General features: G+C 20.6%; 4 protein-coding genes across 4 annotated transcripts; 2 read left to right on the forward strand and 2 right to left on the reverse strand.

Moving 5' to 3' along the window:
• Nucleotides 1-1,450: 1,450 nt before the first annotated feature.
• On the forward strand, nt 1,451-2,788 carry P48/45 (6-cysteine protein, putative; the record flags this gene model as incomplete). Its single annotated transcript, XM_028678323.1, has 1 exon — nt 1,451-2,788. One exon carries the CDS (start codon nt 1,451-1,453, stop codon nt 2,786-2,788), a length of 1,338 nt encoding a protein of 445 aa, XP_028534624.1.
• A 1,515-nt stretch (nt 2,789-4,303) lies between these two features.
• PRELSG_1251300 (conserved Plasmodium protein, unknown function) lies at nt 4,304-4,951 on the forward strand (the record flags this gene model as incomplete). Its single annotated transcript, XM_028678324.1, has 1 exon — nt 4,304-4,951. The coding sequence occupies one exon, from the start codon at nt 4,304-4,306 to the stop codon at nt 4,949-4,951; it is 648 nt and encodes a 215-aa protein (XP_028534625.1).
• A 508-nt stretch (nt 4,952-5,459) lies between these two features.
• PRELSG_1251400 (conserved Plasmodium protein, unknown function) lies at nt 5,460-7,085 on the reverse strand (the record flags this gene model as incomplete). Its single annotated transcript, XM_028678325.1, has 1 exon — nt 5,460-7,085. One exon carries the CDS (start codon nt 7,083-7,085, stop codon nt 5,460-5,462), a length of 1,626 nt encoding a protein of 541 aa, XP_028534626.1.
• Nucleotides 7,086-7,955: 870 nt separating this feature from the next.
• Nucleotides 7,956-23,192, reverse strand: PRELSG_1251500 (conserved Plasmodium protein, unknown function; the record flags this gene model as incomplete). The annotated part of the gene is made up of 1 exon (XM_028678326.1): nt 7,956-23,192. The coding sequence occupies one exon, from the start codon at nt 23,190-23,192 to the stop codon at nt 7,956-7,958; it is 15,237 nt and encodes a 5,078-aa protein (XP_028534627.1).
• Nucleotides 23,193-24,337: the final 1,145 nt, after the last annotated feature.

The following is a 24,337-nucleotide window of genomic DNA, read 5'->3' on the forward strand; positions in this document are numbered from 1 at the left end:
TTTTTTTTTTAAATAAATGAAGCTATAAAATGAGAAATAAAATCACTTATATCATCTACAGAATTTTCATTAAAGTATATAATTATTAAAAGCATGATTCATCTTTATATATTTGTATGATATGGCTTAAAATGTTTTTAAATACATTTCATTATATACTTCAATATAGAATTATTATTCTTATAAATATTACTATTTTATATTTTTTCAATAATTATGATCCAATATATAGTAAATATTTCCATTATATTTTTCAATTAAGAAAAGAAAAATTTTAATTATCATTTTATGATAATGTTATTGAATATTACATTGGTATATTAGATATTTATTGCATTCATTTTTATTTTAGTTCTATTTTTTCTTTTCTTAATCTAATTTGAAAAATTGAATTATTTCAATGTAAAAATAAAACTATATGTTATAATTCATAAATTATATCTTATTAGAATACTCTTTATTTAAAAAAAAAAAAAAATACAATCAATCCACAAGTATATGTAGAAAAATAATATGATTAACTTTTTATATATATCCTTTTTTTTTCTTTATGATATAGATTTGAAATTACAAAAATAATTAAAATGTGTCAATTAAAAGAAAATTAATATATATATATATATATATATATATATATATATATATATATATATATATATATATATATATGTAAATAAATCAAAAAAAAACTATTATAAAATTAGACGTATTTAAAAAAATGAAAAAAAAAAAAAAAAAAAAAAAATACGAGCATATGTATAATATGTAGAAGCATAAAAGAAAAATGTGTGTAATAAAAAAAAAATTAAAGACATTAAACTCGTTAATACTTCAAGTATATATTTATTTTACATACAATATATTATTCAAAGAATTAATGCAAATATGAATAAATTCTAAAATATAAAGAATTTATGAAAATATATTTTTTTTTTTTTTTTTTTGCGTGTATCTAACAATATATATATATATATATATATATGGAAATGTCTTTTTAATACTTTATGTACACACCTTTTTTATGTGCTATTTTATTTATTCAATTATTTTTATTTTAGCTTATAAAAATACCTAATTTATATATGAATATAAAAAATTGCTTCTATATTTTTATGAAAAAACAGTTTTATAGAGAATACGTTTTTATGAAGTAATATATTTTTAAAATTAGAAGGGGATTTTTTGATAACTACAAAACAAAAAAAATGTAAACTTTTTCTTTTTTCCTTTTTTTTTTTTTTTAGAAGAATAATTTTTTAAATTTTAAAGTAATCCATATTATATTTATTTTAATATAATCTTAAAAAAAAAAGGAAAAAATAATCAAATAACATACAATTATATCTATGAATAAAATATAAAAACAATAGCATATATATATATTATATATATGTGTAAATAATTTATACAAAACAGTAAATTTTTTTTTATATATTTTATATTTTTAAAAATGTTTTATTATATTAGAAAATTTAATATAATTTTTTTATTTTATATCGTGGTAATAGTTAAAACAATTAAAGGAGATGAAGATTATACATCTCCTAGTGAATTAAATGATAAAATTTCTGGATTTCTAGGATATAAATGTAATTTTTCAACAAAAGGTGTTCATAATTTAGAACCAGATATACTTGAATATAGATCTGTTTTTTGCAGTATAAATTCATATTTTATATATGACAAGATAAGGTTAATGATTCCTAAAATTGATAGCTCATCAAAATTTAAAATTTTGCCAGGGCAATGTTTTCAAAAGGTATATGTTGATTTTGATAAAAAAGTTGAAACGGATATTTCTGATTTAGGTTTAGTAGAATATGAAATTAATGAAGATGATTCTTCTCAAGATTATACAGAAAAAACTATAACAATATCACCATTTAATAACTCAGATGTAGAATTTTTTTGTTTTTGTGATAATACAGGAAAAATTGTATCAGATGTAGAAGGAAGAAGTGCTTTAGTGCATGTTCATGTATTAAAATATCCACATGATATCATATCTATTAACTTAACAAATGATTCATTTCCTTACTTAAAAAATCCAAAAGGTAAGGATGACTTTCAAGATAACGCTTTAGAGATACTATTAAATCCAAGTGAACTTCTAGTATTAGCTTGTGAACTAATAGATAAGCAATGTTTTCAAAAACCCAAATATAATGACATATATAAAAGTAATAAAATTATTTATCATAAAAAATTTGCAATATTCAAGGCTCCTGCATATATTAAATATGGAGATATGGACGCTGTCTGTACTTGCAAGGTAGATAGTACTCCTTATAGTATAGTTCTAAAACCAAAACAAGAAAAGAGAATAATACAAGGATGTGATTTTTCTACTGATGATACTAGCGAACAATTTTCAAATAGTATTGATTTAAAAAAAGCTGAAGATAATTCACCAGTTAATTGTGAAATTGAGTTAAAAGAAAAATATTATGATCATTTAATAGGTTTGAGATGTCCAGGTGAAATTATACCAGATTGCTTTTTTCAAGTATATCAACCTGAAGAAGAACAATTAGAGCCATCGAAAATAGTCCATTTAGATTCACACTTAAATGTTGGAGATATTGAATATTATGAAGATAGTAAAAATGGAAATAAAGTAAAAATATTTGGTATAGTTGGAAGTATACCAAAAGATACATCGTTTACTTGTTTATGTAAGAATGATAAAAAAACTGGATATATGACAGTTAAATTAGCATCAGCTTATTATGGATTCTTGGCAAAAATTTTTATATTTTTAATTGTTATAATATTATTATACATTTAATAAAAAATACATAATGTCATAAAGGATTTTACTGTATATTATTAAATGTTGGTATATATCTATTAATTCACTTGAAGTATTTTATTTTTTATTTTCTTTAGTTCATTTTTATACAAATATATTTTTGCACATTTTTTTTTTTATATATCGCCTCTAAATTTATATATATAATTTTTTCTAATTTAAGCTATAATTCATTAAAACAAGAAAATTTCAAATTTTCTTATTGAAAACTGCAGTAATAATAAAGAAAAAAAAATATATATATTCCTTAATTTCTATTTATTATTTCCATTTATTAATTATTGTAATTTTATATACTTAATAGAATCTATATATATTTTCTCTTCATATTTAAGTATGTAGTTATATAATGTATTTACTCATATAAAAAAAATATTAAAGAACCTAAAATTTTTAAATTATTTCAATAAAATTTTAATTTTTTTTCTTTTTTTTTAATGTATTTTTTTTACTTAAATTTTTATTATTTTTTTATTAGCAAAGAAGTGTATGTCTTTAATAGTACTTCAATAATTAAAATAAATATACATGAGTATTTTTTTCTTTTTTTTTTTTTTTATATAATTAAAATGGTTTTATTATAAAGCATTTTGCTTTTTTATTATAATAGAAAAGTAAATCATTAATACAACTTATAGTTAGTGATTTTAAAATTATAGAAGGAATTTTATATCTAAAATAAATGCAGAGTAAACAAATACCAGAGAAATGTAAAACAACCTTAGTAATAATGAAAATGTGTATATATATATACATCCTGAAAAAATTTTAGTATATATAAATTTGAATGTTAGAAATTTCATTATTTTTTTTATTCAAAATAAAAAAAAAAATTCTACAAAGAAATTAGTCTATATAAAAACATAAAATTGTAAATTATAAATTTTTAAACTCTAAAAAAGAAAATTTTATGTCTTTCTGAATTTTTATACGTGTATAAAAGGACACACCATTCTTTTTTTTTTTTTTTGCTATTTATTATTGTTTTTCTTTTTCATAAAATATTAGTTATTTTATATTATTTTTCTAATCGTATTTCTTTTCTTTAAAAAAAAAAAAAGATTATCCTTAGTTTTTTGTAAAATATATGTATTACTCATTTATATATTCAGTTATTTTGTTATAATTTTTTATATTTAACTGGTTGTTTTTTCTGTTTACATAAAATTTTTATTTTTACTTTTATAATAATAAATAAAATTTTAAAGTTATTTCTATGTATATTTTTCTATAAAACAAAAGTTTTAATAATGAAATTATTGATAATATGAAAAAAAATTTCATTAAATTTTTACATAAAAATATATTTTTTTTAAATCAAATTGCTAATGGAGAATTTTTTAATATTATTTTTATAAATATTGTATTTTAATGCATATATTTTTTTAGGTATATCATTTTATAATAAAAATTGTATTATCTAATTTTTTATATTACTTTTTTTTAAATAATATAAATATTTTATTTAATTTATTTCCTCTTTTGAAAAGTATGAGATTATCTTCCTATTTTTTATATGGTAAAAAATTTTTAAAAGTTTTAAATCAGGAAAATGGATTGATATCTGATATATTTTTAAACAGTAGAATAAGAAATAAGGATATAAACAAATTTATTTTAAGAGATAAAAGAAAATATTTCACATCATTATATAATAATGTAAATGGAAAAAAAAACATAATAAGAGAAATGGATGATTTATGTGATAACATAATAACAAGTAATTGGAATGATTCATTTAATTTAGTTTTAAATGTTTCTATATGGGAGGGAATATTGAATTCAATAGAAGAAAAAATAAAAGGATATGAATATGATGATGAAGTAATGAAAAAAAAAAAAGAAGTAAATGAATTATTTGATGTTCTATTTATTTTAGAAGATTTACGAGATCATATAAATGAAATTCTTGAACAATCATCTCGTTCAAGTGGTTTAGCTGGAGCGCATATATTAAGTTCATTTAAAATTGAAAATATTAATGATCATATAAATTTTTTAAAAAAAAAATATGAAGAATTGTTGTTAAAATACCCTTTATATAATTATCAAATTAATTTAGTATTAGGTAAGGGATTAGCTCTATTAAGACAGAGATATAATTTTGAATGGAAATATATGCATGAATTCTTTTTTTAATTTTTATTTTTTTTATTTTTTGTATATATATAATTTTTACTAGTTTGAGCATAAAGTTTAAAAAAAGAAAAAAAATTAAATAGTTTTAAAATTACAATTTAAATATATATATTTATTTGTAATAAAATTTAGATATATATTAATTTTTGTAACAATAAAAAATAATGCAAAAAATTTTGTATGAAAAGGAGAAACAGTAAAATATTACGAAATTTTTTTTTTTAATGAATTTTTCTAAGATATTATACAACATATGAATAAATTCACATACAAGTTTTTAAAAAAAATATTTTAAAAATGGAACAATATGTAATCATACACATAGAAAAAAAAAGAAAAAGAAATACATAAATATATTTCTTAAAAAACAAATGAAACATAAAAATAGATGCATAAGATTTTAAAAAAAAAAAAATATTAAAAAATATATTAAAATGTTTCAATTTTTATAAAAACACATTTTCGTTATTTTATTAATAGAAATTACTATTGATATATTTTATTTTTCTTATTCTTTTAATAAAATATAATTTTTTCTTTTTTGGTGGCCAGTTTTAGAGAAAATAATTTTTTTAGATAGTGTAGGAAATATAAAAGCTAATTTTTTTTCTGAAAAACCTATAGCATATGATAATGTATCGTTTTTATTTAACATAAAAGAGGGAGACTTATAATCTCTTACATACTTGAAAAGCCGTACATTTTCATCAAGTAAATTTTTATTAATTGAACTTTCCATATTAGGAAAACTTTTTTCATTTTTCATTTCAGGTTTTTCATTATCTTCATCTGAATATTTTTCCATTTGCTGATACTTAAACGCTTCATTAAATGCTGATTTTTCATTTATTTGTGATGATAATCTCATAAAAGTTTTTTTTTTTGTATTGGAAAATTCTTCTTTGTTATCTATTGTATATGATTTTTTCATTTCTTTTGAAAGATTATTTTTTAATTTTTCTAACTTCTTTAATTTCAAAATATGCTTTTTTATTAAAAATTTACTTAAACTAATTTTTTTTTTTGTTTTATTACTATTATTATTATTATTTTCATTTGGTTGTAAATTTCTATTCTTAATATTTCCAATGCTCTTTTCATTATCACTGTTTTCTAAATTATTACTATTTTCTTCTTTGAGGATATTTTTTTTATCATCAATATTTTCTTTTTTCTCGTTATCATCTCTATTTTTCAAATTCTTTAAGAGGTAATTCATATTGTTTATGTCATGATCTTTATACAAACTATACATATGCTTATCTCTACTTTTCTCTATTAAATACAAAAGACCGTATAATCCTTTATTTATTATTTTTTTTTTATTATCATTTTGATGACTGCATTTTTTATTTTCATTATTTTGATTATTATTTTCAATTTCCATTATACCTTGTATATACCTATTTTTCCATACTGATATATATGGGACTACAGGATAAACTTTTTTAATTTTTAAATATTTTTTTAAAGGATGTTCAAAATATTGATTATAAAGAATTCGTTTTCTTACGTTTTTTGTATTTATGTTATCTATTGATTTATCATATACATTACTAGCAATTTTATCAATTTCTCTACTTTTTTTTTCTTCATTTGCTAGTATATTATTTCTTACACTTTTAAAATAGTTAGGAATGGTCGTACTTAATAAATCAAAATCTTCTTTTTCAAATGATTTAACAACTGGCAAACAAGAAGAAAATTCTTTCAACTTATCATTTAAAAATATATTATTGAGCAATTTAGAATATTTTTCTTTTTCACATACATTTTGTTCATTAATCCAATTTCTTATATCTTCATTATTTTCTAAATTAAATGAATATAAAAAAGGTAAATCCATCGGTATAGACACATTGCGTTCTACATCATTTAGTCTTTCAACTTTCTCATTTAAAAGCATTGTATTATAATTAAAATTTAATATGCTATTGTCTATTTCATGTTTCAAAAATTTTAAACCTTCATCAATACTAGGTAAATTTAAAATAAAATCAGTACAACCACAAAACTTTTTAAATTTGGATTCATTATAATTGGTTTTTCTTTTTAATTCTTCATTATTTAATTTATCATTCACATTTTCATTTTTTTCTTTTATATTTCTTTTTTGTGGCTGTAAATTATCCATTTCATTTATTTAAATATATTTTCACTAAAAAAAAATAAAAAGATTCATTAATTCCTTAAAAATATAGCAAATTCAAAAAAAAAAAAAAAAACAATAAAATAATAAAAATAAAAATTAAAAAATCTTATGTAAAAAAATGGGAAAAATTAAGTTAATTAAAAATAAAAAATATATATAAACTAAAAATCTAAAATTCCTTTGAAAAAAAAATAAAAATTTATATAAAAAAACATGTATGTAATATTTTTATTCTTTCCCTTTGGTTTTACTTTCTCTTTTTTTTTTCTCTAATTTGTGCATGGAAACTTTTCTATAATTTTTCTTAGAAATTGAGCATATTTTTTTTTTCCATTGTTTTTTTTTTTTTTAATATTATTGAAAATAATATATTTTATTAAAAACAATTATAATAAAAAAATTTATAATTCTTTTTAAATTTTTATAAAAGTTAGCTTATCTACTTAAAGATTATAAAAAAAAATAAAATAATGAATACTTTTATGTTCATTCAAAAACAATGATAAGCAGATATAGGAAAAAAAATATATATTCATTATATATTAAAAAAAAAAAAAATTCATTAATAAGAATTTTTTTTCTTGTGTATAATATTTGTTACTAATTTTGATTATAATAATTTTAATTACTAATATATTTATATATTTATATTCATATATATAATTCATTTAATTGTTTCACATTTACTATATATTTGTTTATTTGCTTATTTTAATTATTATGGTAATTTTATCATAATTAATATCCTCATCAATTTATATTATTAATAACTTTTGTTATCTATAAATGCTTATTTCATTAAATTTATGTAGTGCCGAATTATGCTTAAAAATGCCTTTAATAATGAAGAACTTATAAATATTTATACAAAGAATAATTATTATCTCCCAGTATAATAGTAGAATTAATAGAATTTTTTGAATTGTAAAGTTCTCGATATATTTTGTTAATCAACAATGCATTATTACAAGGAATCTTATAAACAAAATTCGAATTATTATTAATTTTTACTATAATACCATGACTAGAAGCTCTTATTTCAGTAATATCTTCAATTTTAACTGACCAAATAACAATGTCACTTTTTTTATCACTAGAATGCTCATTATTCTTATGATTAGCATATAAATTAGCATAAATAATTACCTTAGGATATAACAACAAAGCATAATGCAATGGAGGATGATTTTCTTGCTTATGCACAGTTAAGCATTTCATAATGTTTTTGGAAAATTTCAAACCTAAGCATTCTCTTAATTCTGCTTCATTTAAATTATATTCTTTTAATTTCCCATATTCTCCCCATAGCATTCTTGGCTTTCTATGCCTTTTCGTTTTATATTTATGTCCCCCAATTGGTTTTGATACTTCTGCCTTTATCCCTCTTGTAACATCGGAAACTGCTTGGCCTACTTTGTCTAATGGTTTTACCAAAGATCCAGCAACACCTTTACCTATTCCTTTAAAAAACCCCCCAAATCCTTCTTTCTGGGCGCCTTCTATTGGTTTTGTTACTATATTAGATAAGCTTAACACTCCTTCTCCTATATTTTTCACTGCATTTAGCAAACCTTCTTTCATATTTGTATTACTTTTAAAATTTCTTTCTTTCTGTCTTCTATTAATGTATTCAGAGTCAAACGTTAAATTAGATAAAAAACTTCCTATTCCAACACTAACATTATCTACTGCATACACAGCTAACCCTATAGTATTTCTTCCTATCTCTAGAGGTATTTTAGGTATATTTATTAAACTGCTATATCCCACTATAAATCCTAAACAGGCTAATATAGAATGGCTATATTTATCTTTTAACAATGCATAAAAAGATTTGATACTGACACGAATATTATTAAAAATTTCCTGATTTAATGTAACAGGAGCACCCAATAATTCTAATTTCCCTGATACCATCAAAATTCTTAAACCTATTCTAAGTAAATCACTCATCATATGCATTTTATCTAGTAAAAAGGAGCACCAAACTATTAATGTGAATTTCTCTATTTGCATATATTGTATATTTATGGCTAATGGAATTTCAGGAGATTTGTAATTTACATATACTGGTAAAACTGCCCACTTTTGTATTTCTTCGTAAAGTAAATTTTTTTTCTGAACAACATTTATACCCTCAATATATTCTGCTATCAATAAGTTTATTCCATTTAGAGTTTCTGCATCCATCTCAATTTCTACATCATCTAAAGCTACTTGTATTTTTTTAAATATAACATCATTATGAGATATAAAAGATCTTTCTACATATATATTTAAAAATATCTTTTCTTCATTTGCATTTATATTTTTATTAATTGCATTATTTTGAGTTATTACATTATCATATGATGGGCTTAAGTAATTTTTTTTCTCTTCCTGAGTGTTTTCATAAGGACTATTAATTCTTCTTAAATCATTTTCATTATTTACTTTATTAGAATTAGTATTGATTCCTCTGTTTGCTAATAATACACATTTTTCACAAGACTCTAACTGGCAATCTACTTGAACATCTGTTATTTTTATATCAATTACTTCTTCTTCGTTCTTCATATAAAATAACGCACATAATTTAGATAATTCAATAAAAAATACTTCCTCTTTTAATATATTAGATATGATACTTACTCCAATTTGAGTTACATTTATTATTATATGCACATTTTTATATGTGTTACTAACCATTTTAACTGATTCACATTTGTTTATATAAGGATTTGTATTATGATTCTTATTTGTATTTTTTATATAATTATATTCATTATGTTCTATAATATTTTTCTGTATGTAACTAGTTTTGTTATGTACTTTTCCACTTGAGGATGAAGTAGGAATAATTTTCATTTCTTCACCAGAAATGTTTTTAAACTCGTATTTCTCCATATTTTCTATTTCAGTATATTCATATTGATTTAATGAATTACCACTACTTTTATTATTATAAATATTTTTGTATGAATTTTTCATATCCATATACATAAAAGAATTATCAAATACATTTTTTGTTAAATTAATTTTATGAGTTAACTTAATAGTTATCAGATCATCTAAATATTCAATAGAAATAATAAATGTTATATTATAATAATTAATATAATATGTTTTTTGAGAATAATTAAATATGGCAAATTTCAAAACAAATGGTGATTTAGGAATTACTCTCATACCATGTAAAACTATTTCAATTTGAACATTTCTTGTAATAAATATAAAAGGATTCACCCATCCTAAATAGCTATATTTGTTATATTCTATATTAAAATAATGTTCCATATCCGCTGCTTTTAAAAAATTACTTAAAAATATATTTTTTTCTAAACAGTTTTCTTCTTCATCTATTTTCAAATTTTGTGTATCATCATGAAAAGTTTTTATTTTCAAATATTTAGCTAAATTTGAATAATTATATGCAAGAAATCCTTTCTTCTGATTCTCTAGTTTTTCAATAATTATATTTTTTGTTCCTTTATCAGGAATACACGTTATAACATAAACATCAGATTTCTCATTTTCTCCATTTTTCATCACCATATAATTGGTACCTACAAATTTTTCACTAGGAAATATAACAGATGACCAATATATACTTTTATTTAATTTATAGTATTTGTTATAATTTGTCAAAATTTTATTAGCACATAAAAAATTATTTTTATCTTTTGCATTTATTGGTTCTAAAGTTTTAAATTCAAATAATAAAATATTCTGTTTTCTTGAAAAATACAAAGGAGATGTATCATTTTGTTTAACACCTTGTATTTTTTCTGTTTGATATTGTTTAATCAATAATGGATAATTTAATCTATTGCTGATTATAAATTGAGGAACAATAGTAATTATTCTACTAATTATATAAGGTATGCATGTTGTTTTTATTTTTTCTGTATTTAAACAAAAAGTATAAAAAAAATTTTTGCACATTACATTGGTTTCTGTATAACTACCTATTGGAGGTAAGGTTGCTTTAAATAATATTAAGGAATTATCATAAGAAGATGGATAATTATAATCATTAAATATATCATTGTAATCATTTAAACTATCTTCACAATTTCTTTTGGAAATTTTACTTGTTCCTTTTAATTCGTTATTATAACTTCTGTGCGGTAATAATAAATCTATTTGTGAATTATCTCCTAATAACGTTATTCCATTAATTATAGGATAATACTTATTTGAATTAATAGCTTTGATACCTAAACCTGTTCTATCAATGAAACATCTTGGCAAAGAAAAAATGTACAATTGCTTATTTCCTAGTATACTACTTAAAGAATTAAAATAACCATTAAAATTTTTAATTATTTCAACTTCTACTGATGCAAATTTCTTAAAATTTAAAGAAAATCTAGTGACAGATTCTTCATCATCTTCAACTAAATAAATTTTTTCAGACCATTCACATTGCGAATTACCAATTTTCATCTTTAAATTTAAGGAACTATATTTTTTTATTTCATATATGTAAAATATTGAAAATGGATTAAGCCTTTTGTTTACATATCCTTTATTTAATGGAGATGATAATTCTTTTTTTTTAGATTTTATTTCTTCATCAATGTTCAAAATATCTCTCTCAATTCTACTTAATTCTTGCACATACATGCGTTCACTACTATATGGCCCTTTTCCTAATGAGTTGTTATTTGATGAATTATTCTGCTTCATAGAACTTTTAATATTCTTTAAAAATGAACTTATTTCTTCATGTTGCCTTAATAGTTTCGTTTTTTTATTTTTTAACATATCTATCTTATTTTTTTCTTCATATATATAATCATTTTGCTGTTCCTCTGTCACTTCAGAAGTAATAATAATATCTACTAATGCAGGAATAGTATTAACAATACTTACATGAGGATAAATTGTAATAATTTTTAAGTTTTTTTCAGCTGGCAAAGCACTTATTTTATTTTCAATTTTCACTAGAAAATATAAGTAAGTACTATCTTTATATTTGCATTTCTTTACATAAGTTCCTTGAGTTATATCAGAACTAAAAATATCAGACCACCCATTTTCACTAGTAATAAAAGATGGCTCAACTAATTCTTCTACTTTTTTTTCTGTCTTTATTAAATTATTAGAGTTCTTTTGATTTTTGTCATCATTCATGTTTCTACTAACTATGTCATAGTAATCATTTTCTTCATTTATTACATTTATCGGTTTAAAGGATAAATAAACATGAGAAGGACCACAAAATGCACATTCAGGCGCTGATAATAAATATTCATTATTTAAAATTACAGTGAAACTTAAATTATTATTTTTTTGTTTTAATTTTATATTGGGACTTATGTTTAAGCTATTAGATACTTTATAATTTTTAAAAGAATCATTATGATTAGGATATAAGGTATTTATAGGTATTGTTCTATTTTCTAATGATGTTAATAAAATAGGATTCCTAGTCCCATCGAAAAAACAAAATTCTAAAGGAATACCACACTTATTAATAATCCTGACAGTTGATGACATAAACAATATTTTATAATTAGGTAGTGGAGATATTATTTCACATACAGTTTCTACTAGTGATGTTTGAGGCAAATAATTATTCCTTAATCTATATTTACATTCTAAATATGTTTGTTTAATCAATTCTTCATTGTGCTTGTCTGATTCATTTGTTTCATCTATTTTTTTTTTATTTAACATTATTTCTTTATTATTCAAATATATATTACTTTTTTCCTTTAAAATTTTTGAGCTATTATTTTTTTTGTTCAGAAAATTACTTTTCAATGATTTTTCCTCGAAAATAAAATCGCAAGGTTTCGATATATGGATAACATTACTATTGTTTAATGATGTTGTTAACGAAGTACAGCTATTCTTGATCAAATTTATGATTACACACTGTGTATTTTTCAAAAATGGACCTATAAATTTATTAGATGAAAAAATAGAGTTCTCTAAATCCATTTTTTTTTTATTATACTTAAAATAATAATTGTTGTCTCTACTTTTTTTATCTGTAGTAGAATCAGAATATTCAATATCATCATCATCGTAATATTCGTCTGAGTCGCTTTCATCATCTTCCTCCATGTTGTCTTTTTCAATTTCTTCTGAATATTCTATATCTCCATTTTCTGAATCTTCTAATTCTCCATCTTCTGCTTTTTCTTTTGCTATTAAGTTCTCTTTTGTTTTATCATATTTATCTTTTTTTTCATTTTCTGTATCAATTGTTTCATTCATTATAGAAGTTTCTTCACCTACGTTTCTTGAATTATATGTATCATCATATTTATTTTTGTTATAAATATAATTAGTAGATTGCACTCCTGAAATAACAGAATTTTCTTTTTCAATTTTTTTATTTTTCATTTCATCTCTATATTTATTAAAGGATAACAAATTTTCAATAGTCATTTTTGAATTTTTTGTTATCATTAAGTCTAAAACGATATCTCTTTTACTTATATTTGTAAACATATCGTATATGGTATTTACAATATTTGTTGGAGGGATAGGAACCAAATATAAATATAAGCATTTCTTTTCTATTAGTGAATTGTTCGCTATTTCATTAATAAGTAATTTATCTAAAGATATCAATTCATTCGTTGTAATAATTTTTGCATATATCTCAGGAAAATTTTTAATAGTATCATTATACATTTCTTCTTCATTTATATTTGTATCATCTGAAATTTTTAAAACATTTTCTTTAGTTCTTTTTTCATTTATTATTTGTGAAGAATTTTTACTTTCATATATACTTTTGTACTCATTTTTTAAATTAGAATTTTTCTTTTTTTTTATTTCCTCTATATTGCTTTCAGGCATTACAAATGCATAAAAATAGTCACTAGTTAAATTAACATAATATATTACTGAATTATCTTTCATATAATCGTTATTGCAATAATTTTCATCTTTGTTTATAAAATCGTCCAAATTAAAGTCAGCTGATTCATTTTCATTCTTATCACATTGATGTGAATTAAAAACAGATGAACTCTCTTCATATAAACTTTTTTTTTGTGTTTCTAAAGCGCTTTTTTCTAATTTAGAAATGTTCTGATGAATATAAAGCTCATTAACGGATTTGGATTTTTCCATATTTGCAAAATTATCAAAATTATTATTAGTTGAACCATTTTCATCTATTTCCTTTTTTTCTTTTTTTAATCCTTTTAGAACTTTTTCTGAAAATACAGGAATGAATAATATGAGCAAATTAATTAACTGAGGTGTTATATTAAACCACAAAGCTTTAACACTATTAATTTTTATTATACTTATCGGTGATTTATTAGATTCCATATTTTCATTATATAAGTCATTAGGCAAAATTTTATGAACATCTAAAGAAATGCTGCATTTTTCAAGAAATGGTTCCCATTCACCTATACAATTGTTAAAATATTCTACCTTAGAATTTAAATCGTTAATGTTATAAGAACATTCATCAGTATAAAAAATTATACTTATATTCATACTAAATATCATTCTTATAATAGGAACAATAGAATTTCTAATATCATCAATAAAAGTACATTTAACATTGTGTAGTTTAATACTTATTTTGATATCTCTATAATTATTTGATTCATCATTATTTGTAACTGATAATTCATTTTCTTTTGTATTATCACTTGATTTTATTGTTTTAGACTTATAAGATTCGGTAGAAGAAGATACAGAAGAGTTTACTGTGTTAGAGCTTGAATAATACTCAGATAATGCGTATGAAACAGATTCAACCGCATTACTAGATTCTGATAAAATTTCTAGATATTCCTTTTCCTCATTATTTATATATTTCTTGACAATATTTTCTTTTTTTCTATTACCAGTTTTTGCATTTTCTTTTCCTTCATTTTTATTTACTTTCATATCTTCTTCAACATATTTTAAATTATCTTTTCTTTTTCTTTTTTTTTTTGTTCTAAATTTATTGATATTTATTATAAATAACTCATTTGTATTACTTAAATCAACTTCTTTTGTATTTCTACTTATATAGTATATATTATTTCTCATAAATTTATTTTTTATTTTCTTGTGTATAAATGATACAGGGGGGATAATTGCACCTACGTTTATATTGATATAAGAACTAGGTATATCACCAAATAAAGTAGATGAAGCTTTTAATAAAATTTCTACATCATTATTGGATAATCGTATATCAAAATTACCTATATTTATATCTAGTTCAAAAACCGATATAAATGGAGATGAATCTTTTTTCATAGCATTTGTTTTTAAAATATAATTTTCTTTCGTTGTATCTACTGATTCATATAAAGCTTCCCCTCTTACATTTAGATTATCGCATAACAATATTTTCTTTTTATGATAATTATGTAGAGGGTTAGAAACATCCTTACGAGGTATATGTTTTATGTTATTTACTACACTGTTTACATAATTAATTCTATTTATTTTGCTATCTAAAGCATATATTTTTTTAAAAATTATGCACTTATTTAAAAGAGAAACAGAAAAAACAAAATTATTAGACCACATGATTACAGGTTGAGATACCTTTTCTAAATCAGTAAATATAATAAAATTTCCATTATTTACTTTAAAACTTACATGAATTGGTTTATTATCTAATTTCAACAATTCATTTATATTTGTTATTATTTGATTTTTTTCGTTTCTTATTCTTTCTTTTATAAATTTAGAGTGTTCCAAAATAGTACTTTTTCTGATAATTTTTCTCTTTATTGTATTTTTTTCTGTTTCATCATCATTTTTTAATTCATTCTCATCTTCATTATCATGAATAAATTCATTTTTTTCACTTAAATCTTTTTTTTTTGTATTAAAAGTAACATCCTCATTATTATTATTAAGGTTATAATTGCAGTCATTTACGCTATTCCCCATTTTCTTTTTTTCGTTTCTTAAATTTATTTTTATTTTATCTTCGCTTTCCATTTCATTATTTAAATTATCATTTTCTTTATTAATTTTCTTTCTCTTGTCATTTTTATTAGATACAATATAAGGTGATGGCTTGGGGTATAAATGCAATGTGCTTAAATTAAAGCCAGTGGATAAAAATTTGTATATATCTAAAAAAACAATAAAAAAGCAGCAAATGTATGCGTCATCCAACTCAATATTTAATAATAAATCTTCTATAAATGAATTAATCTTTATTTTTATCCCTTTTTGTTTTTTATTTTTTTTTTTTTCATTTAAAAAAACATTATTTTCAAACATATATAATAATAAGTCTTTATAATTTTTTATTTCTGTATCAGAACAAAAATGCATATTGCTACCATTATTATTAATATCGCATTCGTTGCTGGTAATGTTGTCGTTATCATTGCATATGTTTCCTTTCAATTCTTTATTTGGAAACATAGAGTCATTATTTACATTAACTATATCATCTTTTACTTTAGAAGTCATGGTATCATATTTTTCTTTTACGATGCTTTCTTTAATAATTTCAGCTGTTTTTCTTTTTTTCTTATTTCTTTTTTTATTTTCGTTTTCAATACAACAATACGCAACTCGTTTGTAATAGTTTATAGAATTTTTTCTAACATCATCAATATATAAAGAGTTACTATATAAATCAAAAAAATAAATGACGTAAAAATCTAAAAGTACTAAATGAAAAGATATACTTATATTTTGAAATGTAATAATAGCTACAGGTGTACAAGTATCAAAGGATGTTTTGATTTTTAGACTTTCCAAATTTATATAAACGAATAATTTCATTTCATTTTTTTTTATTTGTTCATTTTTCGAATTAACAGATAAATCTTTATTATTTGAAATAGTATCATTTGTTTCTTCATTTTTTATAGAGTTGACTTGATTATCTAAGCTATTAATGTTATCAATAGTATTTATATTATTATTTGTATTTTTTTCAAGATTCAAATTACTAAAATTCATATTTCCCTTTTTAAACCATTCTGCATTTATCATTTTTTCTATATCCACATTATCATCACAAACAAAACACATAGGAAAATATCCTTTATAACAAAAGTTTTCATTAATTATATCTAATAAAAAGGCTAATTGAAAAACAGTTAAATCTAAATATAGATCATTTCCATTCAAATATATATGCATTCCATCTTTGCTATTTATTAAACATAGTCTTATGTTAACTTTGTGTAATATATCTCCTTTGATATTTGTGCTTCCTCCATTTTCACAAGCTTTACTTTCTATACCTAATAAATCTACATATAATGTAAAATTGTATGTATCAGTAAATTTTAATATATTATTATTATTTTTTTCTTTTTGTATTTCTTCATTATCCTTATTTTCTATTCTATTTGTTTCATTTAGTATGTCTTCTTTGTTCCTTTTTTTTTTCTTATTTTTTTTTCTTATTTTTTTTTCCTTTTCTTCTTCAATTTCTTTCCTTTGCCTCGATATAATTTGCTCTGAGCAATTAATTGTGTATGAATTTTTCAATTTTAGAGTATTTAAATGAAATTTTAAATATGATTCAATATATGGTATATTATTATTGTCCTTGTCTTTATTATAACAATAACTATTGTCTTTAATATATTTTGAAATATTTTTTATTTCTCCTTTATAATTATATATTATATTTTTATCTTCAGGTATTATAACTATTGGATCAATGAAAGTACAATTGAATAAAAAGTATTTTGTTTGAGCAACTTGAACCACTTTTTTGTATGATTTGCTAATAAAAACATTCAATATACCATCATCTAAATATTCTAAAAACAATTTTAAATCATTCAAATAAAAAATATAATATATTTTTGAAATTTCACATAACAAACATATATTATAACTTCTTTTATCATTATATATCTTTATTTTTCCAACAAATAAATCTTGTTTCTTTTGCTTGTTTTTTTTTTTTTTTTTTCTTTTTATTTCTTCCTCTAAGTTATCTACATTTATATAATTTAATATATCTTTACTATTTTTTCTTTCAGGAATTCCTTTCGTATTTTCTCCATTTTCTTCTTTATAATGTTTTTCAATATCTGTTGAGCTAAATTTTTTACTTTTATTTGAAACAAATAAGTCATAGTTATAATCATTAATATTATTAGAAATTATATTTTTATTATTCATAGATATAATACCTTTCTCAATATTTAGAAACATTTTCTGATCAAAATTCAAATAAATCTTATTTTCATAGAAAATATTACTTACTTGTATTTTCGAAAAAATTTTGTTTTTCTGCCAAAAAGCCAATGATGCGCTTTTAATGTAACAGTTAAAAAAATATTTTGAATATGAATGTTTTTGACCATATAATTTAGGCAAAATATCATTTAAACCATTATTAAGAATAGTATCTTTTTTTTCCATATTTTTTATACTAGTATCATTTTCTTTCACATCACTTAAATTTATTGTGGATTTATCAGAAGAAATGGATTTTACCATCTTTGTATTCTTCAACTGTTCATTTGCATTTTTTATTATATCATTTCCAGAAGTGCTCATATCATTATTTAACTTGGATGATTCTATATCTAAAATATTCAAAGAATCCTTTACATTTTTTAATGTTTCTTGAACACTTCTTAAAGCATTTTCAGATATAAACATTTTATAATTTTTTAATTCCTTTTCATTATTTAATTTATTTTTTATATATTTCATATCTTTTTCAATTCCATATTGTAATTTTTCTTTATATTCTTTCATTGTTTTAAATATCTGTTTTATGGTTTTATATTTCCAATGTAATTCAATATCACTTATAATAAAATTAATATGAGTTTCTTCTTTATTTTTTTCATTTTGTTCCTGTAAAATTTGTAAATTTATTGATAACTGCTTTTCTTCTAACGCATCCATAAAATCATCATCCTCTTCTTCTTCTTCTTCTTTTTCTTTCTCTTTCTCTTTCTCTTCCCCCTCATTATGACTCAAATTATTTGAACTACTTTTATATTCCATATCTTTATTATCGTCACCATAATCATAACTATAACAGTTTTCTTCTTTTTTTGAAAATTCATTTTCATTGTTGCACTTAATGTATTTCTCTTTATATAAAAGTTCATTATTTAATGGTTGTCCTTCATAAGTATTTATCAATTTATCATATTGTTCGCTATTTTTTTTTTTTTCATCATTCCATTTATCTTCAGTAATATCGCTAATGTAATTATTTTTCCCTACATTTTCTTTTTCTATATCTTTTACGTTTCTTCTAATTAATTTTTCTTTTTTAACTACTTCATTTGCTTGAGTAAAATTTGAATTATTATTTACATTCTGTAAATAGCCATTTTCTATTTCTTTTTGATTCTGTTGCGTATTGCTATTATTCTTTTCTTCTAAGTATGTAGACAATGATCTAAAAAGAAAAATATCCTTTGAATATATATCCTTTGTTAATGTAAAAAATATTGGTTGCTTATTACTAGGGTCACAAATCCATAATTGTTCAATTTCAATTTTAACAATTTTTTTTTTTTTTTGTAAATAATTTTTATATGATATACCACAAGCTTCATATTTTAGTATTTCACAATTCTTTCTATTTTTAATGGAAAATCCAGAATTTTTAATAAGAAAGTCAATGTCATATAAAAAGGATTCCTCTTCTTTTTTATTATTTTCATTTCCTCCTTTAATATTTACACTTTCTTTATTTTCTTCTATCGAATCACTGATGTTGTTATTTTTTTTTTTTTCTAATCCATTTTGTACATTCAAAGAAAATGATTCTTCTTTTGTATTCACTTCCTTTTTTTCTACCAAATTTTTTTTTTTATTTTTTAAAAATTCTTTTTCTCTTTTGTTCTTTGAATAAAATTTTGTTAAATATCTAGTAATAGATGTTGGTATAGCTAGTATAATACTTATGGCATCAGGGTTTATTTGAAAGAATATGCCATCTAGTATAATATTAGTCTTTAAAATTTTTAAATCATATTCTACATAAACCTTAACTGGAATAGGTTGTAATATGTAAAATTTCTCACTATTTAATATTTTTTCTTTTATATTATTAGAATAACTTCCTTTATTAACGTTATTTTTATTATCATTATTTGACGCTACTTTCTTTTCATTTATTTCTAAATATGCATTACCTACATTTTGAATGTTTTTATCATTAACTAATTTCTTATTAACATTTAAGTTCATATTTTTCTTAGAATTGTGTAATTTATTTAAATATATAGATTTTGTTTTTAGGCATGTAATTTGTGTTTCATTAAATTCAAATATTAAATTAAATTTATTATAAGTACAAGGATATTCTGTTTTAGCAACTAAATTACCTAAATGTAATTCAACAATACCATTAGTTAAATTATCAAAATGTAAAATTGGTCCACATATATGTATGTAAAATTCAAATAACTCAGGTAAGTGTTGAACTGCCTTATTATATACGTTTTCTCCTTTTTCTTTTAATCCTTCAATTAACTCTGATTGTTCCATTTTTTTTATTTGTAGCAATGCTTCTTCATGAACTTCTTCTTCCTCTTCATATTCTTCTTCATATTCTTCTTCTTTTTCTTTTTTTTTTGTTACCTTTTCTATTTTATTTTTTGTATCATTTTCTTTTTCTACCTTTATTTGAGTTATTTCATCATTACCTATAATCTCATTTGTTCCTTCTCTACTTTGCATATTCTTAAGATTTGATTCATTACAAGGTGACAAACACTTATATTCTTTTTGTTCACAATGATATAAATTTATGTTTTTATTTTTACCTCTTTTAATTATGTATTTAGGTTTTCTATTAACTATATCAATTAGAGGAAATGTAAAGGATAAAAGATTTTTAATAAGTAATGGAGATAAATAAAGTTCTAATGGGTTCAACCTTAATAAAGCAGATAAAGTGTTCCCATTTTCTGTAACTAAATGATTTATTTCCAAATAAGCACACAAACTTTGACTATATATTAAAGAATAAAATATAGAATTTCTATATACACTGTTTGTATTGTTAATATTAAAAGGAAATAAACTGTTATTTTTTCTAAATTCCATAAAAACTTTATTTTTATGTTTCGCTATAAAGTTTTGTAATTCAATTATAAATTTCCACTGAAAATTATCATGATCATTATGATCAACAACGGATTGAAGGGATATTGAAGAATAAATTTGATAAAAATTAATCGACAATATATTGATTTCTTGTTGTATCTCTTCTTTTTGTGTATAAGTGGAATTATTGGAAGTACAGTTTGATGTGGTACTTAATAATATATCATCACTAGAAAAAGATAAAGTGTCATTTACATTAAAATTATCTTTAATAGCATTATTATGATTATCAATATTAATATTATTATTGTTTAAATTCACATTATTCATAAGTCCATCATTTGCTTCTCTTTCTACTTCATTTGTATTCTTTTCATCCTTTTTCTTTTTTGAACTTTTTTTTTTAAAATTATCATATACATTAATTGAAAAATTTGCAACTTTAAATTCAAAATCATATTTAGTTGGGATAACAACATCATAATTATCTTCATTCGTTACCGCTTCTTGCAAAATATTTAGTTCTTTTTCATTTAGAATATCTTGTTCACTTTTTAAAATACTTTGAACTTTATTCTCTATTTCTTTTTTATTACCTGTTACCCATGACCACCAAGATTGTTGCTTATATATAGAATCATATAAATATTTTTTTTTTAGATTTTTTTCTTCAATTATTTTCTCCAAGGTATTTTTACATTGTAATCTCCATTTAGCTAAATGTCTAACACCTACCACATCGTATAAAATTTGTAATCTGTTTAGTTCTTGAGAAGTTAATTCAATTTTTGAAATGTTATATTTTTCACCAAGAACTTTATTGTATAAGTTCATGAATTCATTTTTTGTTTCATTTCTTAATGATTCTATATCTAATTTAACAGTACAAGCATATTTTAATAACAATTTATTTGTTTGATTCCTAGATTTATTAGCTTCATTTATTATTTCAATTATTTTTGTAATTTGTGTTTTTGTCAATGTTATTCCTTCCCATTTCTCACTTATTTCCAATTTTGCTTTTAATTCTTTTTTATTACTGGATTGCTCCACAGGTAATACTAAATCAAAAGGTTTAATTAAATATTCAAAATTATAGTTATTTATAATTTTTTCATCGCATTTTAGAAAGCTATTTATACGATTTAAAGTCTCATATAAATAATCGTCCTTATTATTTTCACTACTTTTTAATTTAGAAAAGAAGTTAATGTCTTCTTTAATATTGTTAGTGGTTAAATAGTTATTTTTTTCATTTGAAGAAAAATTACAATCTTCCATTTTATCAGATGTATCGCTTATTTTATCAACATTAGTAAATGTTTTATTTTCCGAATTTTCCTTCGTAATTTTATTAATATAGTTTTTTTTTTGGTCTTTTTCTTCATCACTAAGTTTACAATTTTCTTTTATTTTTTTCTTTTCTTTTTCTTCTTTCTCTCTTTTTTTTTTCTTTTTCTTTTTTATATTGCTATTGCTATATATACATAACCCTTTAAATTCTATAATATGATTTAATTTTTTATTTTCAACATTGTTATTTGTTTGCGTTGAATTTTCTTCTTTGTTATGGCAATTCTTTACTGATGATGATTTTAAAATAAATCCAATAGAAAAGTTTTTTTCTGTATCTTCAAAGTGAATTAAAATATCTTGAATATCTATTTGAATATTATTAATAATTTTATTTAGTAACTTAAATATAAGAGTAGATTTTTCTGATGATTTTTCATTATTTTTCTGTAGTTTGATAATAGAAATTTCTTCTTCTAATAATTCTAATCTGTGCATTTTGGCTTTTCTTAATTCTTCAATAATAATATCCTCACTCTTTTTGTAACATCGCGGCTTTATATATATATGTACATTCTTAATTAAAACACAAACAGGATTTTTCCCTAAGCTACTCCAAGGTATTTGTATGTTTATTCTTCCTATATTTCCATATATTACTTTAAAAGATAAATCTAATATTTCTGTTATTTGAGGTTTCAACTTTAAGTTTTCCAAAACTATATTACCTGACCAAACTCCCAAATGCAAATTACGTTCTATTCCTTCAACATAAGGAGCTAAAAATTTATTTAACAATTTTTCAACTAACAATTCAAACATTTTTTTTTTATTTTTTTTTTTTTTTAATTAAATTTTTTTTAAATATATCTTTGAAATTCTATAGCAAAAAAAAAAATAAGAAAAATAATCTTCATCTCATTTTTTGTCATCTTATAATTTTACACAACAATATTATGATTTATTTCCATTAATTGTTATGAATTCACATTAAAATAATATTTATAGTATTTTTTTTGAAAATTTTCATTATTCTACTAAAATATGTTTACGCACAATTTCATAAAAAATTATTTTTTTATATTACATTAAACAATACACGGAAATTGTTTTATGTGATAAAATAATTCATTAAATAAATTAAAAAATTTTTTAAATCAAAAAAAAAAAAAAGTAAATAATATTTTGAAAATTATAAAAATATTTCTATTAAAAAGAAAAAAATAAAATTAATTTCATAGTGAAAAAAAAAAATATATATATGACATATAAAAATATACACTTTTTTTTTTTATACATTTTGTTTATTAAGCATTTAAAAATTATTTTCATTACACCAAAAAATAAGAGTACTAATTATATAAATATATATATATGCATACATGTATATTTTTTCCTCAGTCATGCTATTTATCAAACAATGAAAAATATATATAGTTGTATATAATTATATGATGAAAATTAAAATTTAACAAAATTTTCCTAATTTTTGATGATAGATTAGAATATAAATCTTTCATAATTCACTATATATGTTATTGCATATAATTTTTTTATTAATACTTAATAACTTATAAATATAAAAAAAAAAAATAAAAATAAAAAATTTAGTGATAAAAACCAATTTTTTTATTCTGCCAAAAAACAAAAAACAAGGTCTATCATTGAAAGCTACATATTACTGATTTTATTATGCTTTTAGACAGTGTATCCTTTTATTTATTTTACGTATACATATTTTTTTTTCTTCTAAAAATTTATTGTAATAGAAAAGATAATATATAATTTTAACGAAGTATTACTCTAAATAAAAGAAAAAAAAGAATTATAAAAGGAAATAGGGAAATTGTATACCTATTATTATAAATGTTTTATTTCAATAATTTTATTTATTTTATTTTATTTTATTTTTTTTTTTGAGTAATAAGATTACGAGATACTATTTTACAATTTTTCATTTTGTATTT

This window comes from Plasmodium relictum (assembly GCF_900005765.1).
Source record: "Plasmodium relictum strain SGS1 genome assembly, chromosome: 12".
Taxonomy (NCBI): Eukaryota; Apicomplexa; class Aconoidasida; order Haemosporida; family Plasmodiidae; genus Plasmodium; species Plasmodium relictum.